This window comes from Aquarana catesbeiana, linkage group LG04 (assembly GCF_042186555.1).
Source record: "Aquarana catesbeiana isolate 2022-GZ linkage group LG04, ASM4218655v1, whole genome shotgun sequence".
Lineage (NCBI taxonomy): Eukaryota > Metazoa > Chordata > Amphibia > Anura > Ranidae > Aquarana > Aquarana catesbeiana.
The window spans coordinates 555,167,114-555,191,390 of NC_133327.1; the positions used below are offsets into that span (position 1 = coordinate 555,167,114).

Below are 24,277 nucleotides of genomic sequence, written 5' to 3' on the forward strand. Positions count from 1 at the left end.
AGATTTGTGTGACCGTGTGTATGCAAGACAAGTTTGAGCCAACATCCATAGGAGAAAAAAAAACATGGATTTTGTTGCTGGAAAATCCTATCGTGTGTACAGGGCATTATAACCATATTTCGTCAAGTAAATAACATTTTTTTATATATATATATATATATATTTATTATTATTATTATTTATTATTACTATAACTTTTTTTTTTTTTTTTTTTATAACAAATGTGTTATACTTGCCTGCTCTGTGTTTTCCACAGTGGCCAAAATCCTCCTCCTTCTGGGGTCCTCTGCCAGCGCTCTGGGCTCCTCCTCTTCTCTGTGTGCCACAATGGAAAACTGCTACCTATGGTGGCACAAATGCGTACTCGATCCCGAGTTGCGCTGTGTATTTATTGACACACACAGTGTGGCTCTGCCTCGCCCCCCCACTCCTTCGTCACTGGGTTTGATAGACAGCAGCAGAAGCCAATGGCTCCCGCTGCTTTCACTAAATCCAGTGAGGTGAGAGCAGTGCCACTGGATCAAGGTCAGGCTAAGGTAAGTATTTAGGGGGGAAAGCTGCACATAAAATGTTTTGACCCTAAAGGGAATGCATTAAGTAAAAAAACCTGAATCCGTTAAAAGCAGCGGGTTAGAAAACGTTCTGCTGAACTTTCAACCTGGCAATGCAGTCCGACTTCAGGGGCGATGTGACAGACATCTGTGTGGGTTCCTGCACAGATGTCTATACAAATCTCCCCTTGAAGTTGCTAAAAGAAGTGCAGGAACTACTTTTGGGAATGCAGCGGCGCCGCACTGATTCGGTCGGTGCCATTGCTGGCAATAGCCGCCGATTTCGCTTCAATGTGAACCTAGACCAAGATTGTAAGCGCTCATGAGCAGGGCTCTCCCAGTTCTCTTGCCTTAAATTATATTGTGCCTGTATCATCTACCCTTATATTGCAAAGCACTGTACAAACTATGTGCGCTATATAAATCCTGTATAATAATACTTTTCTGGCCTCTTACTATAATGTATTAAGCCTGTCTAATTGGGCTGTTCGCATCCCCTTCCATTCCTCTTGAGATCCCATCTAACACTACTTATGTGTAAAGTCTAGTTTCAGTTATTATTGATCTTTCTCCTATATCACAGCGCTCTGGCATTTCCTGAATAGCATTTGTAAAAAAAACTGAGTAAAAATCAACTTCAGATGTTTGCTTTATAGGCAGTGATCTTCCCTACTTTCCCAATTGGCAGGATTATTTATTTTTTTCGCATTGGCTGGCCTAAAGTTGGAGAGTGGACAACATGCACGAGGGTATCCCTAGGTTTGTATGAATGAGACTGTTTGCTGATAACGGAAGTAAATAGCATACCCCCCTGTCTTGATGAAAGAACCTGCAGGAGGGAAAGTACCAAAATACTAGGACTGTAGACACTTGTGAATGCACTCGCTCAGTGACTACCTGCAATAATCCCAGTGGGGGTTCCTGCAGTTAGCTGTAAGTAGGCAGCCCCATCGCTCGCTACCCAATAGCCAATGAAAGAAGTTGCCTGTTCAGAAAAAGATAACGGCAGGGCCCAATCTGAGTGTAGTATATTGAAGTGGTTCTATACCCTTATTTAAAATTTTTACCTACAGGTAAGCCTATAATAAGGCTTACCTGTAGGTAAAATGAATATCACCTGTACGGCTTAGGAGATATTCGCTTTGCATGCACTGTGAATGCCCGGCTGAAGGTCCGGCAGATGCCGGGAAGTGACATCATCGCGGCTCCAGCCACTCACACTGGCGGAGCTAAGAACCCGGAAGAAACACCGGGGGGCAAAATGTCAGCTCCTTCGGCGTGGACCGGGCTGCGATACGGGGACCTCGTTCTAAGTATTTCATAATGAGCTAGTGTGCAATGCATACTAGCTCATTATGCTTTTGCCTTTACAGGGTTTTTTTTTTAATTTTTTTTTTTTTTTGTTTTGTTTTTTTTTTTTTTTTTTTAGCATGTGCGGGTATACAACTGCTTTAACGTGTTTATCGTGGGGAAAATACAAATGGCAACTCATATTGTGACAGTTAAAATCAGGCTCATTACATAGTAAGGGCTTCCGGTGGACAGTCTCACAACAACAGGGAATCTTAGACCAGAATAGAAACACTGGGTGGATAAATGGATATTTCTGCAGGACCAAGAGAGCACACAAGTGGCGCCAAACTAAGTGCAGCAATAAATGTACTGAGAAACACTAGTAAATTGGCAACTCATGTAAGAAGAAGAAAAGGCACTCTTTGTATGTAATCCATGAGCGGTCGGCTGATGCAGCTGGCATGAGAAGCCTCTTCCTAAAACTTGCAGCCTGGAAAGACGTCAGGCAAGTGGAAACCCATAAGATGGCGGAGGGCTTCTTTGGGATGCAGAGTAGACAGGGAAGTGATATCATCAGCATGTCAGGGGCGGAGCTATGCATTTCAAGGCCATCCAAGCCTCCTGAAATGCATAGCTCAGCCCCCTGACGTTCAGAATTAGTTGCCAAGTTCTGGCATTCTCTTTTAGGCCTCATGCACACTGGATGTTTTTGGATGTTTTTACAGCAGCTGTTTTTGGCTTCAGACGTTTTTTTTTCTACAGTCAATAAACTCCTCATCATGTTATCCTATGTGTCCATGCACACATAGGCCATCAGCAGTTTTTTGGCTTTAAAAAAAACCACAAAACTAGTGCGTTCTGAGGAGTTTTTCAGCTGTAAAAACGCTCTAACGTCAAAAAACTTTGATAAACGCTCAAAAACAATGCTTGCCAGCATTTGTTTGACGTTTTTGATTCATTGAAATTTTGGCTATTTAAAAAAAAATAAATAAAAAAAAAAAAAAAAATATATATATATATATAATATAATATAATATAATATAATATGATATAATATAATATAATATAATATAATATAATATAATAAATATATATATATATATATATATATATATATATATATATATATATATATATATATATATGCCCAACTGCTCCTATGCTCCTAAATGTCTGTTTAACAGCGTTCAGGAGAGGTTGTAAAAACGTTCCGTGTACATGAAGCCAAATGGCAAACACACCTGGAAGAAAGACACATGGGGTATCATTGATGACCTCTTCCTAAAAATGCTATTTCCATAAGCAGACTGAAGGTTTTAATAATAATAGTTATTATTATTATTAAACAGGATTTATATAGTGCCAACAGTTTACGCAGTGAATTACAATATAAAAAGGGAGACAGTACAGTCACAATACAATAAAATACTTGCTTATGTGAATTGCTCAAGGTTGAGCCCCATACTACTTTCCAATGGGCTATGGTAGCTCATTTGTAGTATAGAGCCACGTGCTTTATGGCACTCCATCCTGAATGATGCACGTGGCTATGTGCCATGGTTCGATGGTCAGTTGTACACAGCTAGTATATGTAAAATTGGCTATGTACATGGTATGAGGGAGGTATAAAGTGATAGAGTGGTGTTTTGCCAGTTTTGCATAATACTCTGATGCAACTGAATAGTTTTAAATAAATTACACATGTGGAGTTAATTATTAATGCTTTTTTTTCTTTGCTCTGCAGCACCTGGCAGTCATCTGCTTGTAGCCCCTTTTGATGTTTTATCCAGTTGTAGTGTTTCACAATGAGGAATGAGAATTTGATTATCTCTTCTTGGGCTGTTAGGGAGCATTCCATATACTGTAGGTGCCAATATATTTATTGGAATTGTTGCCTATAAAATGAGCAGTCTCCTGTAACATGTTGCCAGTCTCTGATCATTTCTTGTAACATACAAGCAATCTCTTAGAACACTGGAAAGGGATCAATATAAGGCAGAAAGAGGGCAATGTTATCGCTCTTTCACACAGGCAGACTGTGTAAGAAGCTTGTTATATCTGAACTAACAATCAACTGGACTTGTTCTTTAAAATGATACTAAAGTCTATTTTTATTTTTTTTAATTAAAAAATAACAAACATGACATACTTGCCTCCTCTGCGTAATGGTTTAGCAGAGCAGCCCAGATCCTCCTCTTCTTGGGTCCCTCGCCGGCGCTACTGGCCCCTCCCTCCACTTATTGGCATTTTCCCTTCATACCTTTTTTGCCTCCAGAGAGTCCACCCCTCCCATGCCGCACCAAGGGTGGCTGGTAAGTGGGCTCCTTCTTCCCCTTTAGCTCAGAGAGAGCTTGACTGTTTCTGGGGGCCCCTCCTAGGCAGCGGCAGCCCTTTGCGGGATTCCCTGCATGTCTGGCGCTACAGGCCGCCACCATCTTTTTGGTGGCAGGGTAGAGACTTGGCCAGCCGGAAGTGAGGTATCCGGCAAGGGGTAGCACCGTGGAGCAGGCACGCAACGTCAATTCCTGCCGGAAATTGCGCAGGGGGAGAGGGGAGGAACGGATCTGGTGCCTATATTCCGCTTCCGGTCCAGTGCAGCGGTGCTGATGGACTCCGGAACCCGTGTTCAAGAGCGGCACCACGATGGATTCTGTGGCGGTGGCACAGGCACCAGCAAAGCCCAGGTAAGAGGGTATGAGGGCGTCTGCCCTGTATACTCTGGCTGCCTTTTTTTCCATTTTTTTCCCCCCCTGGTGGATGGGCCCTGTCTGGGCACATGGAGTTGGCTGTTGTACTACCTGTGCACCTGTGGTGAGCCCCTTAGGAGGCAAGTTTGACTCGCTGGGATGCTTTTGTGTTCTTTTTGGCAGGCTAGGAGCTCTGATCCAACGATCAAAAAGAATGTCCCTCAGGTAAAACGAAGTTACTCGAGGGTTGGAAGAAGACTTTGTGTCAAATTTGCATTGACTCCTTAGTTAAGGAAGAAGCTTCTTCTGCATGCAGCAGTTTGAATGCCTCAGTTAAGAAAGAGCTGGATGCTACCAATCAATCTATTCGCTCTTCTCTTACAACACCTGAGTCAGCCATCTACCTCAGGATCCTTTCAGGGCTCACAATTAATTCCAACGGTAGAGGTTGAAGTTGGTTCTCCTACCCAAGGGGAGCATTCCCCCTTTCGCTCCCTCAAGATACAAACTGTCCTTAGAACAAGTAGAGAGTGTTAAAAGCCTATTGCAATGAATGGACAGCGCATCCGAAGCGCCTAAAAAGCGATTCGGAAGCGCCACAACACTGGCGTTTTTAACCCCTTCTTTGGCTGCTAGCGGGGGTTAAAAGCGCCATGCTAGCAGCCGAAAAGCACCGCTAAAATGAGCAGCGCTTTACCGCTAACACGGGGGGGGGGCGGCACCCCAGTGTGAAAGGGGTCTAACACAAACGTCTCTAGCCCTGGAAAAAAAGAGTATACATACCTTTTCTACAGGCGATCCGACCGGATCACCAGCGGTGGAAGCTCTGATCCCACGCTGAGCTGTCAGCCGCGGCTTCGCTGTGGAGGTGGGTGCAGAGGACACGTCCGTCAACGGAAGCCCCATAGTAACTATGGATAACGTCACTTCCTATTCATTTCACAGCAGACCTTCCGCCACTGGAGATCGGGTCGGATCGCCTGCAGAAAAGGTATGTATACTCTTTTTGTTTTTTCTTTACAGGGCTAAAGAGGTTAGTGTTAGATTGTTAGTGGCTATAGATGCAGGGGTTTTAGTTTTTGCAAGGACTTCCACTTTAAGGAAGGAAGTAGTGACTTCATTAACACACACCCTGCGCACCTGCTTTCCCCTTCCAGGAGATCGCCCCCACCCACCTATGCAGGTGCATGCTTTTCCAATACAGTCAGCGATCATCATTCTCACTAAATGCACAGCCATCTATTTATTTTTTAATTTATTTTTTCTACCTTTCCTTCATCTTGCGTAGATCGTATATTTGGCAGAGTGCAGGAGCTGAGCAACCAGATAACAGCATATGTGGAGCAGAGCTGTAGTATTGAAAACACGAGAAGTGTGTCCCTGGAATTCTGTAAAACTCAGCATACAGTCTGATTGTACAATCTCCTTTAGATCTACCCTCAACTGTTTAGTGCAAGATCCTGCCTGATTGGATAAAAAGTGATTGGCTAAATGGAGTGTCTTCCTACTATACGCGTAGTTTTGGTAAATCTAAAGGAGATCGTACAGAGATTGTACAAGCAGAATGTATACACCTAAATGGAGCTAGGTGCACTTTCAACCATTAATTGTTAATGGCACCCTAAGCGCAGAAACAAACACACATTTTGCCACGTGAAAAAACAAGCGTCTAACTGCAGCATGCCAAAATGTCCCATGAGCTACTTTGCCATGTGTAGGGCAGTCCATTGAAATCAATGGGCTGCCCTATGCCTGTTGCGGGTAAAATGAGCCAAAAAACATGCGTTCCTATTATGCTAGGTGTGAATGGGGCCTGAAAGTGAAATTGGTGTGTCTACACAAGAATAATGAGACTCCATTCATATCTACGTGTTTCCGGTTTGCGCGTTTCACTTATTGCATTGCTGTTAAATGTTAATGGGACCACAAGCATGGGTCAAAAAGCACAGTAAAAAAATGCATCATACTCTGATCCAAAGAAAGTTGTGGAGCTTCATTGGGGCGATTGTCATGTGCAGGGCAGCCTATTTAAATGAATGGGCTGCCCTGTGCATGACGAGCGAAAACACCCAAAAACACCTGCAGGAACGAGGAGATGTGAACGGGGACTGACAGCTGAGTGTCTCTGTCCACTCCGTCGTCCTATATACTTGTTTAAAGCTGGCCATACACTATGCAATCTGATCCTACAATCTCTGTTCAATTTCCTTTAGATTTACCAAAACTATGGAATATGAGGACCCACCTGACCAAACTGTTCAATTTGTATCAAATCAGGCAGGCCCTTGCACTACATCGCTGATCCAAATGAGATTGTACAGAAAGTGGGTGGAAGGTGGTATAGTAATGAGGGAGGTGTGGTCCAAAGTGGTGAACGCGCCTTATTCTGTGATCCAGCAAGGCAGTGTATGATGAGAGTCAAAGCTTCCTGGATGTCACATGATCTACAGGAAGTGATGGAAGCAAAAAGCATGTTTTAAAAACTGAAATAGATAAAATTTTAAAGAGGGAGTAAACCCTGATGGGTTTTACTTCCTATTTTTTTCCCCTGCAAAAGTAAAGGCATAATGGGCTAATATGCATTGCATACTAGCCTATTATGTGCCACTTACCTGCAATCGAAGCCTGCGCTGTCCCCGCTGGTGGCCGCATCCTTCTTCGCCCCTCTTCCTTAAACCGAGAGTCCGGCGAAAAATTTTTTTTTAGATGTCAGCAGCTGCAAATACTGCAGCTGCTGACTTTTAAAATAAGGACACTCACCTGTCCCTGGGGCCAACGATGTCGGCATCCGAGACCGAACCAGCCCTCGATCCTCGGGTGCTGCCGCCGCCATTCTCAATGAGGTTATCGGGAAGTGAAGCGTTGCGGCTTCACTTCCCGGTTCCCTACTGCGCATGCGCGAGTCACGCTGCGCGTTCTCAATGGTCCCCGCTATCTCCTGGGACCTGTGTCTTTCCCAGGAGACAGCAGGGGAGTGCGGGAGGGGGCGTGACTCCCGCGGGAGTCTATTCCTGGAAGTGGGTGCAGATATCTGTATTATACAGGTATCTGCACCCCCCTCCCCCCTAAAAGGTGCCAATTGTGACACCGGAGGGGGGGAGGAATCCGATGAGTGGAAGTTCCACTTTTGGGTGGAACCTCGCTTTAAGGGGCCGCGGACTCCGGCTCTGTGACTGTCCGGAGTCGCGGGCTGTTTCTTTACAGCGCATGTGCCAATGACATCATCGGCACACTACAAGGTAAACATCTCCTAAACAGCGCACGTTTAGGAGATATTTACAGTACCTATAGGTAAGCCTATAATAAGGCTTACTTATAGGTACAACTTCCGCATTGAGGCTATACAACCACTTTAAAGCTGCTATAGATCAGGTAAGTGAGAGATAAGCACATTGGGATGGCTGGGGCAGAAATTACATTAGAAACGGCTTCTATTCATTATTAAAAAGTGAAATTCTGCCCAAAAAGGTAAATTTTAACTCTTTTTCTTGTAGCTCCGCTTTAATTAATTGCATTCATTATTTTTTTTTATATCCGTTTGGGTTAAGCTTTTATGTCTGTACACATGTGCTTTATTTTAAAGGGTTTTTCCTAATCTTTTTGTGATATAGCAAATACTGTTTGTAATTTCAGGCTAGTTCCGAATCCTATCGAATTGAATCTGACACATTTGGTGAGCTCAAAGTCCCAAATGACAAGTATTATGGGGCCCAAACTGTTCGATCGACAATGAATTTCAAAATTGGAGGTGTGACTGAACGCATGCCGGTAAGTGCTTAGATCCTAAGTTTTTCCATTTTGAGTGATACAACTACACGTATCTATTTGTTTGCAAAAATGTAATTTTACAGTTGAAATGCCTATACAACAAGGGTAATGAATTCAAATTCACAGAGGTCTGATCAGTAAAAATGTCTTCCAGCAGAGGTCCGACTCTGATATTTGTTCTGTGACTCCGATCCTTCACATCACAACCCTCCTTTAACATCAGTGTCCTTGTTCCCCTTTCACAACACGGCCCCCCTTTACGTCATGGAGCCCCCCTTTCCTTCTTCGTGGTCTATCTTTGCATCACGTTCCCCCTTTACCTCATGGAGCCCCCCTTTCCTTCATCATGGTCTATCTTTGCATCACAGTGCTCCCCTTTATATCACAGCCCACCTTAGATCACAACAATACTCCTCTTTACATTATGGTCCCCCTTTACAATACAACCCCCATTTACATTACAGCCCTTTACATCGCAGTATTGCAGTCTGCCCTTTACATCGCAGCCCTCACTTTTAAAGTGGAGTTTCACCCAAAAGTGAAACTTCCGCTTATTTGCTCCCCCCCCCCGAAAGGAAAGGTGCCAAATGTGGCGCACAGGTGGGGGGGGGGGGGAGGCCTGTTTTTGACAGGTCCCACTTCCGAAGGCAGCGCCGTGGCTCCGTCCCTCGGAAGTTCAGCCCCCCTCCTCCTACGCCGCCAGGCCAATTAGCACAGCGTGCTTCGTGCATGCGCAGTAGCTTTCCCTTAGTGGAGGTACAGTATTTGTAGCTGCTGGCTTTGAATTTTTTTCCCCTAGGCTGGAACACTTCTTTAAATTACAGCACCCCATTTTACATCACTGCCAACCAATTACTTTTCAGCCCCCCTTTTTAAACTACAACCCTATCACATTACAGCTCCCACCTTTACATCACAGCCCTGCTTTGCATCACATTCCCCCACCCTTTAGATCACAGCGCCACTCTTTACAATGCAGCAGCAGCCCCCCCCCCCTTTTACATATCAAGCTATACCCTTTACATGACAGCACATCTTTACATTACAGTACTTCCCTTGATATTTCAGTAGCTCTTTAAATTGCAGCCCACCTTGTTTATGTTACAGCCCCCTATAGAGTAGAGCCCCCCCCCCCCTTTTAGACAACAGTGTCCTCCTTTTAACAGCACCCAGTCCTACCTTTTATACAACAAGGCAGGGGTCAGGAGGTGCATCAGGTCTGGTAGGAGAGTGGGAGCCAGCGTGGATATAAATCAATGATTTTTTTAAATAAAATCTGATTTTTTTTTATTTATTTATTTATTTGTTTATTTCAATCGATTTTTTTTTTTTTTTATCAAATTTATTTTAATAAAAGATTTTTACTCCAAAAGCATATCTAAATATAGTCTTCTATTTAAGATACATTAATAATGCACTTTATTCAGCATGAAATGGAGCTTTATTAATGTAGCATGAGGCTGTATATTCTGCAATATTTACATTTTTGGTAAACTCATTCAATGAATGCAAGCTGAGATAACATGCACTTACACAATTTCACAGTTAACCATGAGATAAAACAAAGTTTAGGAATATTCCTTTTATACCATTGTTTTGCAAACCTGTGTACACTACAAACTGTATGATTGAATCGGTTCTAAAATGGCCGTTTTACTAACCTGACAGATTATTATTCTAAATGGGAAACCTTTGTTTTGTTTGCAAATATTAAAGATTCTAACTATCGGCAAGAATAAGTCCTTACATTTAAAGAGCACCTGTCATTTCAGATCCATCATGGCAGTGCCTGTTAGTGGGCATCCACTCACCTGCTGCCACCACGTCCCTCACCTTGTTGTGTCACTGCCGCATCACCAGTTGTCCCATTAAAGTGAATGAGACTGTCGGTGAGTCAACAGCGGGTCAGAGGATGAGCCGCTGCAGGACAGAGGTGACAGTTGCTCTTTAAAAATACGATTTACATCAAGTTGATTTAAATCAAGCCTTTTACTAGTTAAAGTGGTGTTCCAGCCGAAATTATAATTTTTAAATATGTATTCTAGTAAGGTTAGTCTGTAAACTAAGGTCTGTTTTGTTAGTTTATAGCAGTAGTTTGTTATTTTATAAACTTACAGCAGGCCATGGCCATCTTAAGTGTGGGCATCTGAAGCCAGACTGTATTTCTTCCTGGATCTCATCCTTGCAGATCTCGCACATGCTCAGTGCAGCACAAGCAGCGTAATAGGTTTCAGGTCAGGTCTCCATAGCAACGGCAGTTTCAGAGGAAGTTGCCGCCCCTTCCCAGAAGGCATTGCAAACAGGAAATGATGCGATGGGCTGCGGCCAGGGAGGAGGAAGTGAAAAATGAATACAGCAGATATACAGTAAGTGCTGAGAAAAAAAATTTAAAAAATATCCAATTCGTTTATAGTGCACAGTTTAGTGAGGGGTGCTGAAGAGTTGTAAAAGTGGGTGGAACTCCACTTTAAGTCATATCCACCCTGGAGCATTCCAACTTTACCTGATGGCTAGTGGGTGATTGGTTGCTGGGACCGCCCTGTGTCGTAGCGGCCAATCCCTGCTGGTTAACTCGAGGAGTAGGGCTGCTCCCACCCTCTGTCTGGGCCGGCTGGCAATCCTGTGTTCTGCCCTGCTGTGAAGATGACGGTGTCGTAATGACGGTATCATTTCTTCTGTGGGCGATTTGGCATCTGATAAAAGTGATCCCGCAGCGAATCCACCGCTGGGATCACTTTTATAAGATTAGAGGCGACGGGAGAGGTGCTCCCCCTGCCGCTTCCCTGTTGCTTTCGGGTGGACCACAGCCGTTGGTAATCGTTGGCCATCCAATGCGGCCGATGACTAGGCAAGGAGTTAAGTGAAAAAAGGCCCCACTCCGCTCTATGCCCTTGGAGGAAAGGTGCGACCTCTGACACCACTTCCAGTTCTCGGCCATAAAGAATTGTTTTGGTTTTTTTTACGTCAAAGTGTAAAAAAAAAAAAAAATTAACTTTCTTTTGCTTTTAAAGGTAAATGAGAGATCTGGGGTCTTTTTAACCTCAGATCTCTCAATAAAGAGGACCTGTCAGGATTTGTTCTATTACAAGGGATGTTTGTATTCCTTGTAATAGGAATAAAGGTGATAAAAAAAAAAAAAAAAGGCTGTGTAAAAATGAAATAAATTAAGAAAAAATAAAAATAAATTTAAAGCGCCCCATCCCTCCATGCTCGCGTGCCGAAGAAAACGCATACGCAAGTCGTGCCCGCATATGTAAACTGTGTTCAAACCACACATTTTGGGTTTTGCTGCGATCGTTAGAGTGAGGGCAATAATTCTATCACTATATCTGCTCTGTAACTTTAAACAGGTAGCCTGTGAAAAGTTTTAAAGCATCCCTATGGAGCTATTTAAGTATCGTAGTTTGTCACTATTCCACAAGCGTCCGCAATTTTAAAGTATGGCATGTTGGGTATCTATTTACTTGGCGTAACATAAACAAAAAAAATGGGGTAACTATTAAATTGCGCTTGAAAGACCGCTACGCAAATACAGTGTGACGTGAAATGTTGGAAGATTGCCATTTTATTCCCTAGGGCCTCTGCTAAAAAAAATATATAATATTTGGGGGGTCTAAATAATTTTCTAGCAAAAAATAGCAACACATGATATGTCTCCTCTCCCCTGACAGAACGGGGATTTGTGTTCTTACACACACAAATCCCCATGCACGTGATCACCGGTCACGCGCATTGGGTCCCCCGCCGTGCAGCGGGGGCGCTTGCGCCCTCTGGTGGATCTTAAAGGGAACCCTGTATATATATACGGGATTTCGTACAGGGGTGCCATTGTGCCGCAGTAAATGTGTGTGAGCCAGTCGGGAACCGGTTAATGCAGCCAGCTTTACCAGATAGCTTGGCCATTTCCAGCACTACCCTTTTCTGCACAGTTAATAAAGACAGGTCATTGAAACAACCCAAAGCATGGTTCATTTTATTATTTTTTTTTTTATACACAAACAGAAGTACAGGGGCCTTACATATAACATCTTCCTACTGTTCTGCTTTGGGAATAGCAATCCCAACCAAGCTGTAAATCTAATACATGCATAGAAGTTTGCAATCTGTTATATCACATCTAAACCAACTAACTTTTTCTCAAATCCAAGGTGTGCTCTGATTATATGTGTGTAATGTATGATCTAAGGCTCCGTTTACACGTGATTTTGTGTGCGACTTTGATGTGACTTTTGCACTCTCTGGCACTCAAGTCACATCAAAGTAATGTGCAGGAACCTTTTCAAAGTTGTTGCAACTTTAGGGTTGCATAGATTTGAACAAGTTTAATTAAAATCAATGGGCTGCAAATTTTCATGCGGCTTTGGAGCCACATGACAAGTCGCACAAGTGTGAACAAAGCCTTAAAAGAGAAGTATGTGTGTTTTTTTTTTTTTTTTTTTTGAGATTCATACTTACCTTGATGTTAGCAGAGGGCGGACTTCAGTCCGCTCTCCATTGAAAACGGGTCGCAGGCGTGCAAAACTAATTACACTCCTGTGGACCCATAGGAGAAGTACAGCCAAAGAAGCTCAGGTTGGACTCCTTCTTTAAATAATTAGGCCTGTTTTTCTAGAGTTTTTGTTTATTTAGTATGATTATTAAATAAACAAAAACTTTTGTTATATATAAAATGAATGTTCTATATTACTATCTGCTTATCCAAGTTATTGGAGACAGGCATGGCAGGTGTTGATACACTTGCCATGCTTGTCTCCAATAACTTGATTAGCAGATAGTAATATATATCATGAATTGCAGCCTTTTTTAAGAGGGGGAAATAAAAACCTTTTTTGATCATTTTATTTTTCACCTTTGAATGTTTTGAATATTTATATCCTTAATAAGTTACATCCTGGGTTTAACAAATATGAGTACCAGAATCCGTCATGCTGTAATGTAGATTTCATCCTAATGGACCTTTTCGGAAATGTCTAGGCCTGTGTGGAAGCTATTGGCATGGACGTCTACATTACATGAGGAGTTGTGGAGCAGAATATTGTGTATTTATAGCTATGAGCTAATCCACATCTCATTCTCTATAATGCAGTGCCGTGGATTTTTTTTTTTTTAAGATTTCTACTTTGACATAAACCTTGTAGTCTCTTCATATAACAGCCTTGGTTTTTTAATGTCAAAAAATAAGCTGGCAACTTTTGAGTATCACCAAAGGCCATTCTGTGCTCCCCAAGCGATTGTATTGATTTTCAGTTTCAAGTTGTTAGCTATGTATAGTGTTCTAAATACATCTATTTGTGTGTTCCTTGCAATAATATTTAAATATACTCCTGAGTCTTTCGATTGATCAGTCTAGCCACCAGTAGGTTGGTTTAGAGGTGGTGGGCATAGTTTTTATAGGAAGAATGGCACTTAAAACTGAACCCCAGACACCAAAAAACATTCACACTCCTTAATAGCGGCAAAGAATATAAATCTACTTGGTGTGTTACAAATGCCTTTGCAAACCCAGATATTATATTGTAAAGTAGTAGTGACAACATCACTGTACTGTACATAGCCTGTGCAGCGCTGTGGGAGATGTTCAGTGGGCCCTATCCACTTTGAGCTGCCTACAAAGAATGACAGGAGGGGGTGGAGACAAGACCAGTCCCCGTGCAAAAAGAGAGAGCAGCAGTAACTGGGCTTTATTACAGGAAGTTACTGCACAGAGGTTACACAAAGTTCCGCACTGGATTACTGAACAGATCTGAATGAAATTAAATGTGATAGAGTCCTGCAAGCTACCCGAAAACCAATATATGTGTGTGTATGATATATAAAATGCTAGGGTGGAGTGCAAACGATCCAGATGTAGCAGTGCAAGCAATCAGACCCTTCCACAGTATATATATATATATATATATATATATATATATATATATATATATATATATATATATATATATATATATATATATATATAATATATTTTCAAATGGGATTGCCGCACTTAAAATTTATTTAGAAAAATTCAAATTCCATTCAGTGTCAGAAGCCTAACTGTTTCGGGCTGTACAGATAACACCCTTCTTTAGAGCAAGACACATATAATGATAATGATTTTTACAAGCATCATTATCATTGTATGTGTCTTGCTCTGAAGAAGGGCATTATCTGTACAGCCCGAAACAGTTAGGCTTTTGACACTGAATGGAATTTGAATTTGCACTGATCACATCCTCGTGTGCACAAAAATCAATATATAAGAGTGCAGCGCTGCACTCTTCTTTCTTCTTCTTTTTTTTTTTTTTTTTTTTAAATATATAGATCTGGATGAAATGCACAAAGCACACCAAGATTCAGGCCAGGTTCTCACATGTGCGGCTGTGGGTTCCTACCTGGGGTCCGGTGTGTGTTTGTTCAGATGCGATTCAGGTTCAAATTTTTGCCTGAATTTTGCACCTGAATCAGACCCAAACACGCACCAGACCCTTTTTCAGTCCGGACCGTGGCCACCCCGGGCATGTGCGAACTGACTTCATTGAGAGCCGGTCACACTTGCCTGTCTTGCGAATTGGATGCAGAGAAAGCTGCATTCATTTCGCATATGTGAGAACCCAGCCTCAAGGAGAGATACACACAACAAATATATTTAGACAATATTTGCTAATCCCGGAATTCGGCTTTAATCTGCCAGTACTTTTGCATCTAATGTAACCTCTGTCCCTGCACGTTTTAAACATGTGAATTGGCCAATATTTGTGAAAAGTTTATATTAACATTTTTTTAAAAGACTGATAACAGATCATTTCTTCTAAATATAAATGATTTGCATGAAAAGGGAACAATTTGTGTTGTCACGTTAAAAATATTAAATGTAAATTAGTATATTAGGAAATCCACCATCTAAATAAAGGTATTTTTATAGCATTAGAAAAAAAAAATCTCTACAGTTTTTGCTTTCTTGTTGATTATTTTTGGGGGAGCTTGGACCCACATCTACTGCTTTTATACCATACTTTTTATATACCTTAGTCTAACCTATGTCTGGCCTAATATCTATCCTTCCTATTATCTTATTACCTGTGCCTCTCAGATTCCATTGGTAGTTCTCAATATGATGAACATTACTTGTTATGCACAGATTGGGCTATCTGTCCAATCTTGTATTCTATTGTTTGGTTTATCCTTTGTTCTTGTACTGAAAAATTGTATAAATAATGCAAAAAAAATAATAATAATAATTGTGTTACAAACTAGTAGATGAAATTTAAGTTGGGGTGCTGTTTAAGTGCTAAAACTTCTTCTTTTTTTTTTTTTTTTTTTTAGATACCTGTCATAAGAGCATTTGGAATCTTGAAAAAGGCTGCAGCTGAAGTAAATAAGGATTACGGTCTTGATCCTAAAATCGCAGATTACATTTCCAAAGCTGCTGATGAGGTAAATCATAAGTTGTCCGTCTGACAAAAAGTTGCCGTTTTCACTTGTCTGCACAGTGTAGGACTGTTACCATTTTTAACATAAAATTTACCAAACCAAAGTGACTGTCATCACGGATTTATAAATTCAGAAATATTAATTTTACGTTTTGCTGTCAAGTGCCAATGTATTGTGCCAGATTTCTAAACCAATATATTTATTTATTAGTAATTGGTTTTATTAACGGGACTGTCTATATGCTCAGGCATTAGGTCTTGGTTTCCAGAGATCAGCAATTGAGGGTGTCCAGATAAACATACCGAGGACTGATTTTGACAATATCTTTAATTTGAACACTTATAATTTTGAATTAGCATATGAACCATGTACAGTTGTGTTCATAAGTTTACATACCCTGGCAGAATTTGATTCCTTGGCCATTGTTCAGAGAATATGAATGATAACACAAAAACTTTTCTTTCACTCATGGTTAGTGTTTTGCTGAAGCCATTTATTATCAATCAACTGTGTTTACTCTTTTTAAATCACGATGACAACAGAAACTACCCAAATAACCCTGATCAAAAGTTTACATACCCTGGTGATTTTGGCCTGATAACATGCACAAAAGTTGACACAAAGGGGTTTGAATCGCTTTTAAAGGTAACCATCCTCACCTGTGATCTGTTTGCTTGTAATTCGTGTGTGTAAAACGTCAATACGTTTCTGGACTCCTGACAGACCCTTGCATCTTTCATCCAGTGCTGCACTGACAATTCTGGATTCTGAGTCATGGGGAAAGCAAAATAATTGTCTAAGGATCTGCAGGAAAAGGTAGTTGAACTATATAAAACAGGAAAGGGATAAAAAAAGATATCCAAGGAAATGAGAATGCCAATCAGCAGTGTTAAAACTCTAATCAAGAGGTGGAAAATGAGGGGTTCTGTTCTGAAACCAAACCACGGTCAGGTAGACCAACTAAAATTTCAGCCACAACTGCCAGGAAAATTGTTGGGGATGCAAAGAAAAACCCACAAATAACGTCAGGTGAAATACAGGACTCTGAAAAGATGTGGTGTGGCTGTTTCAAGATGCACAATAAGGAGGCACTTGAAGAAAGATGGGCTGCATGGTCGAATTGCCAGAAGAAAGCCATTACTACGCAAATGCCACAAAGTATCCCGCTTACAATACGCCAAACAGCACAGAGACAAGCCTCAAACCTTCTGGCACAAAGTCATTTGGAGTGATGAGACCAAAATTGAGCTTTTTGGCAACAGCCAGAAACGCTACATTTGGAGAGGAGTCAGCAAGGCCCATGATGAAAGGTACACAATTCCTACTGTGAAACACGGAGATGGATCGTTGATGTTTTGGGGATGTGTGAGCTACAAATGCACAGGAAATTTGGTCAAAATTGGTGGCAAGATGAATGCAGTATGTTATCAAACAATACTGGAGGAACATTTGCATTCATCAGCCAGGAAGCTGCGCATGGGACGTACTTGGACATTCCAACATGACAATGATCCAAAACACAAGGCCAAGTTGACCTGTCATTGGCTACAGCAGAATAAAGTGAAGGTTTTGGAGTGGCCATCTCAGTCTCCTGACCTCAATATCATTGAGCCACTCTGGGGAGATCTCAAATGTGCAGTTCGTGCAAGACAGCCCAAGAATTTACAGGAACTGGAGGCTTTTTGCCAAGAGGAATGGGCAGCTTTACCATCTGAGAAGATAAAGAGCCTTATCCACAAATACCACAAAATACTTCAAGCTGTCATTGATGTTAAAGGGGGCAATACACAGTATTAAAGCGGGGTTCCACCCAAAAGTGGAACTTCCGCTCATCGTATTCCTCCCCCCCTCCGGTGTCACAATTGGCACCTTTCAGGGGGGAGGGGGGTGCAGATACCTGTATAATACAGGTATCTGCACCCACTTCTGGGAATAGACTCCCATGGGAGTCACGCCCCCTCCCGCACTCCCCCGCTGTCTCCTGGGAAAGACACAGGTCCCAGGAGATAGCGGGGACCATTGAGAACGCGCAGCGCGACTCGCGCATGCGCAGTAGGGAACCGGGAAATGAAGCCGCAACGCTTCACTTCCTGATTCCCTCACTGAGAATGGCGGCGGCAGCACCCGAGGATCGAGGGACAGTTCGGTCTCGGGTGCCGACATCGCTGGACCCTGGGACAGGTGAGTGTCCTTATTTTAAAAGTCAGCAGCTGCAGTATTTGCAGCTGCTGACATCTAAAAAAAAAAAAAAATTTTTCGCTGGACTCCCGCTTTAAGAACTGGGGTATGTAAACTTTTTTGATCAGGGTCATTTGGGTAGCTTCTGTTGTCATTATGATTTAAAAAGAGTAAACACAGTTGATTGATAATAAATGGCTTCAGCCAAACACTAACAATGAGTGAAAGAAATATTTTTGTGTTATCATTCATATTCTCTGAAAAATGGTCAAGAAATCATAAATTCTGGTAGGGTATGTAAACTTATGAGCACAACTGTATTTGTATGAACAGGTCCTACATTTTTGGGTGAAGTGTGGTAACAGCGGACTATATCTATGGAAGAGCAGCGTTGTTATCCTAGGACAGGACTACAGAACATATCCTTCTTATTTCTCCTTCATGATATGGGGAGAAATGTTCTGTAGTCCTCAGAAGTAAGCTAGGCAAGGTAGATATTGTTTGCAAGAACACTGCAGAGGACACAGGATAGCACTGGATTTCTGGCAGAATTAACAGGTATTTTTCATAATTACTGAATAGATATAGAATTTAAAGGTTTTTTTTTAATTTTTATATTTTTTAAGTGGAATAAAAACCTTTTCTCCCCCCTCCTCATACCTATTTTTTGAATCCTATACTTATTTAGTTTTATTCAGTCCTGTCACGTGATCCCGCAGCTTTGGTTCCCTATATCGGTGAGCAGCTGCTTCAGGGGAGAGGAGGGAGCACCGACAAAGGCTGAGATATGGCTGATATCACAGCTTCTGTAATTCAGCGCCATTGTTGACTGTTCCCTTACACAGAGATGTAAAATCACGTAACTGACCTGGAGCAGATAAAAAAAAAAAATAGGTTAGTACGCATAATTTTTTTTTTTTTTCCACAGGTTAGGCAGGAAAGGAGGGCGGGGGGGGAACATTTTTAAGAAAAGATATAGTTGGGATTCAGTAGAAACTATCAGTTTTTGCCCCATGCAGGGCAAAATAATAGTATCTCTGCAAAGGGCTCTCCTGACCCCCATTAAACCCGCCTGACCAGTTCTCTCTGGCTTCTCCTTCCTCCTCTGCAGATGTACTTCCAGGTATAGAGGAGCAGTGACCTTCTTTCCTGTTCCAGTACTCAATGCAGACCTTCAGTCATTTTTTTTTTTTTTTCAACTTTCCATCTAATAAATCTTCTGCCCTTGTTGTTTTAACTTTGGATAGTAAAAATTTTTTTTTCTTCCAGTAAATACCTTATACAGCCCACTACCTGTTTATTGTCTGGTAAAAGGCCTAGGCTCATGACATCATGCACATCTCTCTCTCTCTCGCTCCTTGTGAGAGTTTGCCGGGAGGGGAGGTGAGTCATAAGAGTGCCAATTAGAGCTGCAGAGCTGGAGATGTGCCTCTGTGTAAATCCAGAAAGTGAACAGGCAGCAGCTTCAGCTGCCCACAGTTAAAATGATTGCAGCCAGACTCAGTGGAGGAAGATTTCTGCAGCATATTTGTCAAGTACAGAATCACAGTATATATACAATAATATGCAAAGTGGTTGGAGGGAAGCTTCAGAATGGCAAAGATGCTTTTATTACAAATTATGTGAGCGGACTGCAGTTCCTCTTTAAGGTCTATCATCCAATTGTTAGGCCCAGGCACTGTCACACTCCCAGGTCTTCGACACAAGTAACTGTGTTGGAGAAGGGGAAAAAATGATTAATTTTTTAAACCTTAACACAAACCTTAGTGCCATTTCGATTTTACTTAACAGTACTAAAATACCATGTTCATAGGATCGTTTTACTGCTAAATGAAGTCTCCCAAGAAAACTGGAAGTGTGTGCTGTGTGTGTTTTTTTTTTTTTCTTCCAATAACGTAAAGTTTTCATCAACCCTAACGTTAACACTTCTTCAACCTTAAAACCTTTTTACATTGTCAATGTAACATATTGTAAGTTCCTATATTATGGACAATTTAGGTAAGATATTTTTCAGTGACTGTACTTATTTAAGATGGCTTCTTTTTCTCTTTCAAAAAAGGTTTCTAGTGGTAAATTAGACGATCATTTTCCATTAGCTGTGTGGCAGACTGGCTCTGGAACACAAACCAACATGAATGTCAATGAAGTCATCAGTAACCGTGCCATTGAGATGATGGGTGGAAAACTGGGAAGCAAAGATCCTGTACACCCCAACGATCATGTTAACAAAAGCCAGGTATGCCAGATACACATTAAAGTATTCTTGTTGCTGTTTCCAATACACTCTGCAATCTCATAGGTGCTATATGCGAACACTTTCACAAGTCACTACACTTTAGTTATGTGATTTGCCTGTCGTAACCTTTATATAAGCCACTGGTCTTGCCCTGCTAACTCCTGTGGCCTGCAATGATAAAATGAAACGCAAGGGGAGAAAAGGAGAAGTTTAGATATAATATGCTGTAGTATCCGGTTATATGTTGGTTGCTTGTTCTGTATTAAAGTTGACCTAAAAAGTGAATATTTGCTACAACAGCAGTTCACCTCCTGACCTGTTTCTCTGCTTACAGCTCTGTATATGCAGTGTGAGATTAAGGCACTGCTGCCTCTGACTGACTGCTAGTCTCCTGACACACACACACACACACACACACACACACACACACACACACACACACACACACACACACACACACACACACACACACACACACACACACACACACACACACGTAGCTCTGACATGAGGAAGCAAAGTCCTGCTCCTCTACCAATATGGCCACCTACACACAGGGTGCAGAATGAGACATGGCAAGTCAGTAATGGAGAAAAGCGCAGCAAAAATCTTACAGGCAGTACTAGTGACAAGTTCTTTGCCCTCTGATGGCCTTCTTTTGGGCACAGTTTCCAGAGTTCAGGTCCTCTTTAAAGCCTAACTACTTTTTTTTTTCAAATGCAGCTGCAGCCATCATCTTTGTACCAAATTTTCAGCCAGTGATGGGCTTTTCTGTAGAAGTGATTTAAGCGGTTGTAGAGCCACCCGATCACTTCTACAGGGTGTGGAAGGGGGTCTCCTTTTCTGGGAGCAGATATCACTGCCACACTGTGTACTGAGGGGAGGAGAAGAGAGGCAGGTACATCTGTACCTGCCTTCCCTCTATGATGTAAGAAACCGAAAGGATTTTGACATTTTCTGATTCAATTTGTGGTTTAGGTCATTACTGGCTTGTATAGCGTGTGTGTGTGTATATGTATGTGTGTGTGTATGTATGTATGTATGTATGTGTGTGTGTATATATATATATATATATATATATATATATATATATATATATATATATATATATATATATATATTCAAATTCCCTGTGTGTGATCCTTGGTAGATTATAGCCCAATTCGAGCCAAAAATGCTGTCCGTCGAAAAAATGCTTTCATTGGGTTTTCGCATGCGTAGTACGCAACGTTACTCCAGCTGATATGTTGATCAGCTGGCGTGACGTCAACACAGTGCATGCGCAGATCATCAGTGGCAGTATCTGGCAATCTGCTAAGCGCCGAGAGAGAATGTAATTGTCAGATTTTGCCTCACTGTTGTGGGGCGAGTTTTGGCTGTATTGAACGGCGTGGGTTTTGGCTGTGTCTAAGGGCGGGTTAAAACACACACAAAACCCGCCCCACAATAGCGAGACAGAATCTGACAAGTACATTCTACCTTGGCGGTTAGTCAGATACTGCCTCCGACAGTCTGCGTATGCGCCGTGTTGACGTCACGCCAGCTGATCAACAGATCAGCAGGAGTGACGTTTCGTACTGCGCATGCGCAGACCCATCGGACGCATTTCTCGATAGAACACCAGCTATTGACATGCAATGGTTTATACATTTTTGAATAACTGTACTGAACTACAGTACAGAAGCAAGCAAGAATCAGCTTAGTGCTGTTATACAGATTGTGCTGTTGCTATTGCACAGCAGTGACAAATAATGCATCTGATAAAATAAAATTAGGACTACAAATACCTTGTACAGCATATTATTCCGACATGGTACTTATCAGAATATGCTCTAACATTGCATAGTTTTTGTCTTTGTTCTATTGCAAATCATTTTCACTGAGTCAAGTACCGGTAAATAATTGCCAATACTGCTTTTTTTTTTTTTTCTCTCCTTGCTAGAGTTCAAATGACACATTTCCTACAGCAATGCATATTGCTGCTGCAAAAGAAGTCCATGACATTCTTTTACCAGGATTGAAAAAGCTCCACGATGCATTGGAAGCGAAATCAAAGGAATTTACGAAAATTATTAAAATTGGCCGTACACATACACAAGATGCAGTGCCACTTACTCTGGGACAGGTACAGTAATAACAAATACTTTAAATGTATCTAAACCCAAAACCAAGCTTGTAAAAAGTTGCAGTTTATCAATCCTTAGATATGGTGATTGGCTTCATTTTCTTTATTCAGGCTTTTTTTTCCTTTCATATTAACCTGGTAATCTTGCTTATAACACAATCGCGGTCTTTGAGTTGTTATGCTGACTCCTACACTGTATCTGTGGAGAGTGCCATAACTGACATCCGGCCTAAACATGTCTTCCTTTGTTTAAGTCATGCATGAAAGTCACAAGCAAGACTCATTGCAAAGTCGCAAGGTAATGGAATCACAGCAGTGGGATTAATGCAGCAACCACATCTAGATTAGCAAGCTGCAATGTATTACTTTTTTGTTATGAAGTTTAGTTTCTCTTTAAAAAAGTTGTTTATTTACAATTTGTCCCACTGTTTCATGCCATATGGGTCTGTCCTAGAGGGATTTACCCTCAGGCCTCATGCACACAGGACATTTAAAAAACGCCAGCGCTGCTGCCAGGAAAAAGCAGCGTTAAAAACGCGCTGTTAGCCGCATTTTTAAATCTGCGTTCCACCCAAAAGTGGAACTTCCGATCATTTTGTCTCCTCTCGCCCTTTGGTGCCACAATTGGCACCTTTCGGGGGGAGGGGGGGGGGGGGGGGCAGGATACCTGTCTTTGACAGGTATCCTGTTCCCACTTCCGGGAGTCCAGGGCGCGGCCTGTGATATCACAGCGGGGCTCTCTACTCCTCTCCCTGTCACCGGGCCAGTAGGAGAGAGGAGCGGGGCCTCATGCATGCTCAGTAGAGTTCCCAGCGTGAAGCCGTAAGGCTACACTGCCGGGTACCCTTACCCACAATGGTGGCGGCAGCACCCGACAGCTGATGGAATCATCAGCTGCGGTGCTGACATCACTGGACTCCAGGACTGGTACCTGTCCTATTGTTAAAAGCCAGCAGCTGCTGTATGTGTAACTTCTGGCTTTTAATTTTTTATTTATTTACACCTCTTCAAATAGCGTTTTTGCCCTTTTTTTTTTTTTTTTTTTTTGCGTAAGCGTTTTTTTGCCTTTTTTTTTTTTTCAGTAAAAGCATTCCCTATAATGTAAAAACGGCAAATGGAGCTAACAGCTTGTTACAGCGTTAAGAGGTGCTTTTTAGCATTTTTTCGTTTTTACAGCTCAACGACCTCTGCTCCTGAACGCACAGGCTGTAGTTTTTTTCTCTACTGCCCCTAAATGCTTATGCCTCCAAACGCCTCTGAAAGTTTATGTGTGCATGGACACATAGGCTAACATGGAGGGGCATTCAGAGTCAGTTAAAAAAAACGTCAGACGCCCCTAACAACAGCTGTAAACATCCTGTTTGCGTGAGCCCTCACTGTTGTTTCCAGTGACTACTGTTGCTGGTACAGATAGTTATGTAGGGCAGCACAATGGCTAAGTGGTTAGAATTTCCACCTAGCAGCACTGGGGTCGTCCGTTCAAATCCTGACCACGGCACTACCTGCACAGAATTTGCATGGTCTCCCTGTGCCTAATGTGGGTTTCCTCTGGATACTCCAGTTTCCTTCCACACTCCAAAGACATGCTGGTAGGTTAATTGGCTCCTGTTTAAAATTGGCCCTAGTATGTGTATATATTAATGTGAGTTGGGGATCTTAGATTGCAAGCTCCTTGAAAGCAGGGACTGATGTAAATATACATGATATAGTGTATATATGTGTAAGTTGACAGTGCTATAGTAGTAGTTTGTTACAGGGACAAGTGGTTAGGTGCTTTGCCTCTGTAACCGGAAGTGCAGGGAATACTCTCCGAACGAACATGGCAAAAAAACACAACACGTAAACAGTACCTTGACGATTCCCAACTCAATCCGAAAATGTTATATATTCTTTAAACCCTGCAGAGGTAGAGATCTACCTGAATAACATGGAGGAAAGGCCCCTTTAAAAATTAAGGAACGGTTTAAAATGTTGAGGAGTCATGGTAAGTAATGGAGAGTTCAGGGGTTGATAGTAAGTAACGCAG

The 24,277-nt window shown here is 41.9% G+C and overlaps 1 protein-coding gene across 1 annotated transcript in view; it reads left to right on the forward strand.

Moving 5' to 3' along the window:
* FH (fumarate hydratase) overlaps positions 1-24,277 on the forward strand; it is a 46,649-nt gene that overhangs the window by 7,857 nt on the left and 14,515 nt on the right. The window contains exons 2-5 of the mRNA XM_073627976.1: positions 8,165-8,299; positions 15,605-15,715; positions 19,950-20,126; positions 22,069-22,251. Coding sequence (XP_073484077.1) covers positions 8,165-8,299; positions 15,605-15,715; positions 19,950-20,126; positions 22,069-22,251 — 606 coding nt within the window. The remainder of the gene's footprint in view (positions 1-8,164; positions 8,300-15,604; positions 15,716-19,949; positions 20,127-22,068; positions 22,252-24,277) is intronic.